Raw genomic sequence first — 7,500 nt, 5'->3', positions numbered from 1 at the left:
TAGATACATAAATACATTCATACATACATACATATATATACATATATATATTATATATATATATATATATATATATATATATTATATATTATATATATATATATATAAATTTCTTTAATTTAGTTGCATTTAAATGAGGAGAAATTAAAGTTTTTTATCTTTGAAAATCTGAGTAAAGGATCACATTAATGAAATAGAAATGGGGGTATTTATCAGCATAGGCTATACATTCCCATTTTTTTATTTGAGATGTAGTTTAGGCTCTTTTGGATGTGAATGAATTAAGTTTTTTAGATAATGATCATTAGCCATATCACTCATAGCATTTGACATACTAATATGGTTATATAATGAAATCTAGAAGTTACCCTCTCATCTTGACACTACAGTGCTAATGTTGCATCTTGCAGTACTGGACCGGGACGCAGTAAAGCCTTTCCGAATCTACCGCATTCCCTTCCGCTGCTTGACGGGTGCTACCACCTGTGAACGGCGCTGCCCCACACCCTCTACCCCTCTCCACCCTCCAGTACTGGGTGACGGGGAGGACACGACAGGGTCAGGTGGGGCCTCTGGAGTTGACATCTGCAGCGGGAGGACAGGGATGCACCTTCGGGTCTCAGACCAAAGGTATGCGAGCAGGTCATGCACGGCGTCACCCACCCACCACCCCTCCCCATCACAGGCCTTCCCAGGGTGCCCCCCTCCATCAGGCTCCCCACCAGTGAGTTCCTCGAAGGGCTCGCCATCACACCTTCCAACCTTCCAGAAGCAGCGGGACCGCACTAACTCCCTCACCGTCGACGCTGGTAGCAGTCTTCTCCTCCACCAGGGACGTCCCCCACTCCACCACCACCCCCACCACCACCATCACCACCATCACCACCACCACTCCCCCGTCAAGTGAAAGCAGTTGTAGCCTCCTTCTGCTACTGTCGCTGGTGAGACAAACCCTATGCCTCAGTGTCTTTAAGGGAACAGAGACATGACGACCGAGTACGGGACCACAACCACCACACCTTACACCAGAGACCACAGACAGACAAGGAACTCACATTCTTTCAGACGTCATTCCCAAAGGTGAACAGGAATTGAAAAATATTTCTCAAATCCCATCTAACAGATGTGACTCATCAAACACCAAACACTTGATACACTACATCACATTTCACATCATCAACAGATAGACTGAATGATATCAAAAACTGGAGATACAGATTCAGAAGAGTCAAAGAGAGGATACAAATAACAGGAATACACTTTCCATCACTGTGGACAGAGAATAGAAGCCACATTACAATGCCACTTAAAATATGATGATTGTCTGTAATGATATATCATCATCCAGTTATGATATGGTGAACCTTTTACTGTATTGTTTCAACTGCTGTATTATACAATATTGTATCATTAGAGTAAGCAGAATGTATATTTATTATTGCCCAGCGTCATATTTGAGTCCGTTATTAATTTGACAAAATACTTGGTATAATTCCTCCTTCATTATTTTGATTCAGTTTCACACTCATTATGCATTTTTCCCAAATATTGATATATTCCAAGAATACATGTGGCTTTGAAGGAACATTCCTGAGCACAAAGATCTGCACAAAATACATATAATTTCTTAGTAACAACTATTACCATTTTATTCACACATAAATAAGCAGTAGAATAAGTTTAGTGATGTTGCCTCATTGCATCTCACTCTGACCATTCTCTCACAACCCCTTATCAGCATCCAGGAAAAAAATATACATATAACAAAAGTCTTTATCCCAATTATGTGCCTGTATTCCCCCCTTTGCTGCATGTCAATCAATTATTTCTTCTATGTTCCCAGCATAAAACACTATGTCTATACATTTCATTTAGTTTTGTGCACACAGCCAAGTATCCATCCTTTTTATGTATGCAATAGTGCTATCAGTGGCACGCATTGAGCTGCTTTATTATGTTTTGTTTCTCTGTCTCTTATTCCACTTCTATTCCTGTGTACATTGCTATGGACTGTTTTCTGAGGATTTCTTTACATCACGGCAATTACAGTGACATTCCCCAATTATTGCACACTATATAACACAATTTATTCACAATTACTAGAGTAAGATTTATTCCTTAGTAATCATTGATAAATAGGAATGCGCTTGTTTCTTCACTTGCTTAAATCATTATATAATCCTTTGATCTGATTTGTTGCAATGCTTTTATACTATTGCTTTGAAGCTTTGTAATTTTTTTCTGTTATTTTTAATATTGGTATCCCAAGTAGTCTAATAATAAAAGCTCCTTTATATTTAACTCCTTGATTATCATTTAAATAGAGAATAGTGTATGAAACTGCACAAAATAAACAATAATTCCCAGCTGTATATAGTAATTTTCCCCAATGCACTTACTCAATAATTTTCTTCCTTTATGAATGTTTACCCTCAAGCCAACCACTATCTACAGTCACATCCCTTCACCAGTGGAGTGACTCACATGATAGTATATAACACACTAATGGTCTTATAAAATGTATAACCACTTCTCAAAATTCCCCATCACACACCCACAAACTTCATACCTTGTAAAAGAAGACCGTCCCTACTGTGTAAAAGTGTAAAACTAATCTTCCAAAAAAAATCTAAATCACCCGTCCGGCAACAGTGGAATAAACCCCCCTTTCATGAAGAGGTATTTTGGAAAAAAAAAGCAAATTATCTCTCATTCTGAAATCTGTTAAAGTATTATTCAACCATATCATCCTACCTGCCTTTTTTTCTTTGGGCTCATGTCTGTTAATTACTAGTCTTTTTGTGTATAGTGCAGTATGCAAACAGTATTTAGTCAACTAGCTGTTTTTGTATCTCTTGTTATCTTTTTATTTATTATGATTATCATTTGATTTTTATCTCTAATGTAGCTCACTTCTTTTAAAGATTATTTTATGCATAAAACCCCTATTAGCTAACAGCACAAAACGCCTATTACATGTACCACTGAAATACATATTAACAACATATTAGTATCCTTTATATCAGAGGCACAATTACCATGTCCCCAGAAAGCACTTTCCTTTTTTTCTCTTTTTCTCTTGAGAGAGAAAAAAAACATGATTTCCAACAAACCATCTTAGATATAGTTCTTAAATCTGTCACACCTTCAACTTCTGATTCAAGGGTAATGATTTTGTCATATTGTTACTGTCTTAATCTACACATTGAAAAACTATAGCTTTTTCTTTATAAATGTAATCTAGGTATGTGTCAAATCAAGGATTTCATATATGTCAGTGAAAGACTATTTAAATCTTAGTGTTCATTTTCAACTAGATTTACTTATGTATCTTTTCTTTTTCCTTGTCATATCATTTGATACATATCCCAAACTTGCTGTTGTGTCGTGGTTATAACTATTATTTCTCCTTACAAAATGTGATCTTCACTAAACTATTGCAGTATTTTCAAAGGAGTCTTTCTCTGTACTAATGTCCTTTTGTAAAAAAAAAAGTCTTTGTAAATAATTTTCTATCAATAGCATTCTGACTAGATAAGAAGATATGAAAATGGAAACTTTTCTGTGTCTCTATGTTTACAAGGTTTAGATTTACCAGATTATGTGTAATCCCTAATATCTCCTTTGGGGTTTTCATGGAAACCTTAAGCCTAATATGTGTAAAGCCTTTTCACTACATTTTCAAAAGTTTAAAGTCAGACTATAGATTAAATGTTTCAATAAAATGAGATTGGGGATTTTGTGCTTCGAAGGTTCAGACCTGTGTGGGCAATGTTTTACCTACTGACACAAGGAAGAACAATTGTCCCACATCACAAAGGCTCAAGATCCCTCCATCCCATCGCTGTGCATAACGTAAGCTAAGATGATTATCCTGAGACTCAATATTTTCATCAGTCGTGTACCTGAAGCAGCGCACTAGTCTATATCCCATGGCCTTTATAACGCACCTGTAGGAAGATTCAGAATCTTCTTGTCTTCTCGAGGATGGAGGTCCTGTACAGCAGAATCTACTCACTGTCATTGCCTCTGAGGAACCTGTTCTATGCCTTCTCGTTATAAGATGATTTTCCTTTTCTTTTTTTGATTTCCTAATAAGAATTTTGGTAGTTTTTTTTCACACATCTACATATGCATCTGTAGATTATCAAATTTAAGAGGTAGTCTCCCAAATGAGAAATATTCCTTTTAGGAATTAGATCTGTTAGATATATTATTAGACACTATATACTGTAGGACTGACGTAATCTACCTGTATATATACACTAGAGTGAAAATGTACATTTATGTATGTGTTTCTGTATGTCTGGTGTATCTGTATGTGAATACATATGTGTGTATATATATATATATATATATATATATATATATATATATATATATATATTATATATTATATATATATATATATATATATATATATATATACTTATATGTATATATGTGTGTGTGTGTGTGTGTGTGTGTGTGTGTGTGTGTGTGTGTGTGTGTGTGTGTGTGTGTGTGTGTGTTTGAGTGTGTTTGAGTGTGTGTGTGTGTGTGTGTGTGAGTGAGTGTGTGTGTGAGTGAGTGTGAGTGTGAGTGTGAGTGCGTGCGTGCGTGCGTGCGTGCGTGCGTGCGTGCGTGCGTGCGTGCGTGCGTGCGTGCGTGCGTGCGTGCGTGCGTGCGTGCGTGCGTGTGTGGGTGTGTGTGTGTGGGTGTGTGTGTGTGTGTGGGTGTTGTGTGTTTGAATGTGTGTTGTATGTATGTATGTATATATCTATATATATATATATATATATATATATATATATATATATATATATATATATATATATATATATATATGTATGTATGTATGTATATATATATATATATACATATATTTATATATATATATATATATATATATATATATATATATATATATATATGTATATGTATATATATGTATATGTATATATAAAGAAAAGAAGATAAACATAAATGTGCATAAACTCAATAAACTGTACCACAGGTTAGTTAATTTTCACTAAAGTAAACTCTTTTACTATACTCTGTGGTGTTAATGCACACCATCCATGATTCTTATATTTTGGAAGTTCATCAGTTTACTTTGCATCTTAATTGTTATATGCTGGATGTTTACCCTTCATTTACAAAACCAATATATGACCAAACTTTCCCAGTAGATATGTGTATCTTGTAGAATGCACCATCCAGTGTTTGAGGAGTAGATATGAGGGAGAAAGCTGTTCTGTCATAACTTTTTACTTTTATATCTAATTTTCATATATATATATATATATATATATAATATATATATATATTATATATATATATATATATATATATATATATATATAATATATATATGTATGTATGTATGTATATATATATATATATTACATATATAGATGTATATATGTATATATGTATATATATACTTATACATCTATCTATCTGTATATATATATATATATATATATATATATATATATATATATATATATATATATATATATATATATATATATATATATATATATATATATATATATCTTTATATGGATTATGGTTTAATTACCATCTCTATCTCAGAAGTATCAGTATTTGACAACTATCACATAAACTTGCTTTCATGGATAGATCCCTTGCCCAGTAGCCTTTCGTAAGGAGACAGGACCCTCTCAGACTTAAACCACTGGATGCATTCCCTGTGTAGGTAATGGAAGAATGAGAAATAGAAATATGCACGTGATCATCAAGTCCTCCTTCCCTTTTTGAATAGAATCTAGTCGACAACTGTAGCCGATGTAGCAGCACCATAATGTGAGAGAGTATGATGGTTACAAACTAGTTTTAATGGATACGAACTAAATACGTAGTTGATCAGTTCCAAGCCCAACCGGTCAGTAGTTCTTAACATTTCCAGGTCTGACTGACCCAAAAGACACTCAAAATGACCTGGATAAAGAGGAAATACCATGCTCGTTGTAGACGTATTATAATGGTTTTATATTCACAATTAAGTCATCAAATTAAAGTAAAGATGTTTGGAATAGAATTGAAAATGCAGCTTTGTCGAAATACTGATATTTGATTATATTGTAACTATGAGACTGTCATTTTAACAAACTATTCCATCAAATCCTTGAAATACAAACTTGAGAAATTTACAGTAGTTACCCATGTAATTTATGAGCCAAGCCTTCTGTCATAGAAAACGTCTTTAGTTGGTAAACTATCTTAATATATTGAGTGTTCATAACTGTCAATCTATCTTACAGTGTAAACTATTCTATCCATATGCTGTTTGTATATTGTCAATGTGTTATCCAGCATTTATGGAAGCCCCTGCTACTCGAAGAGGAACCTAAAAAACATAGATAATGTGATAGCTGAAAGACTTCTGTGTCGTAGATCAGACTAGAGTAGAATTTTACCAACCCTGAGCCATGGTTTGCTGTAGGTGTGCTGTTTTACCGTTTACTCGACTAAAACACAACCAGAATGTGATATTATTAATTTTTGTAAGTCTATATTTGAGAAAATACATTTTATTATAACGATGAATCAGTCAGTATTGCGTAGACATGAGTATTTAGATGTTGTAGAGGCATTGAGTAAGAAACCCTTTAATTAATAAAAGTAAAAAAAAACAAGAAGCCATTGTGACATGACAATCTAAATGTTTCCAACTCTATTGTAGAAGTTAGATCATAACAAAGGGTGTTTATGGAGGAAAAAGTTTTGCTATGGGCGTAGGTTGACGTTGAAAATGACAAAGAATGTGTCAACATGTGCGAGGACTGGAACTGATGGTGAATTCTGAGTCACCAATGAAACTTGTATGTGATCGAAAATATTGTATGGTTAATGTCAAATTTTACAGATTTTTACCTCTATGTGAATCTTAATTGATTGATCTTTTGTTTGTAAAAAAATGGAAATCATATGCTACTCTTATACACTATAAATAAACGATAGGTAAGATGCACGTTTTCCTTTCAAAAAGATACAATCATGAGTAGCACTTCAGATACTACATAAAAATAAATACGGTCAAAAGAAGAGTTACTGAAACAGTATTATTGTAGCGGAACATTATCCAACTCTAGTTATTCAAGGGAAAGGGTAGGCTAAGAAGAATTACAAGATATGCATGGTAAACCTTTATAGGCCATGGAACCCAAAGAACTAGAGGATCGTTTTAAATGAACTCATTCGTCATGCATTGGTTTATGATAAAGCCGCTTTTATAGTTCAGTTCATGAAGCCTCTGGTCACGATATAGATCATTTGATTAATTAAGAGTCCTCCAACACATGCTGAAGAAGGAGCCATGAGACTGAAGACGTTGATGCGCCTTAGATGTGTGTGCGTGTGCGTGTGATAATCGTGTTGCCGAGCTCTACTAGTTTCTGTCTGGTCGCGTCCAAGATTAGATTCGAAACACCAGTTGAACTAACTCTCGTTTGACCATTCATCTGACGAAAAGCAATCGAATACTTTTTTTTT

The 7,500-nt window shown here is 34.2% G+C and overlaps 1 protein-coding gene across 1 annotated transcript in view; it reads left to right on the top strand.

The window, feature by feature from the left end:
* The window catches only part of LOC122254591 (GTPase-activating Rap/Ran-GAP domain-like protein 3), a gene marked incomplete in the record, with an annotated part of 625,566 nt that extends 623,198 nt beyond the window's left edge, over nucleotides 1–2,368 (top strand). Inside the window, 1 exon segment of the mRNA XM_086552829.1 lies at nucleotides 411–2,368. Within this exon segment, the coding sequence (XP_086408955.1) occupies nucleotides 411–907 (497 nt within the window).
* Nucleotides 2,369–7,500: the final 5,132 nt, after the last annotated feature.

Source organism: Penaeus japonicus, unplaced genomic scaffold (assembly GCF_977035675.1).
Source record: "Penaeus japonicus unplaced genomic scaffold, GWHDUDI00000001_assembly GWHDUDI00000027, whole genome shotgun sequence".
Lineage (NCBI taxonomy): Eukaryota > Metazoa > Arthropoda > Malacostraca > Decapoda > Penaeidae > Penaeus > Penaeus japonicus.
The sequence above is the reverse complement of the archived record's forward strand: the minus strand, read 5'-3'. Positions and strand labels throughout refer to the sequence as shown.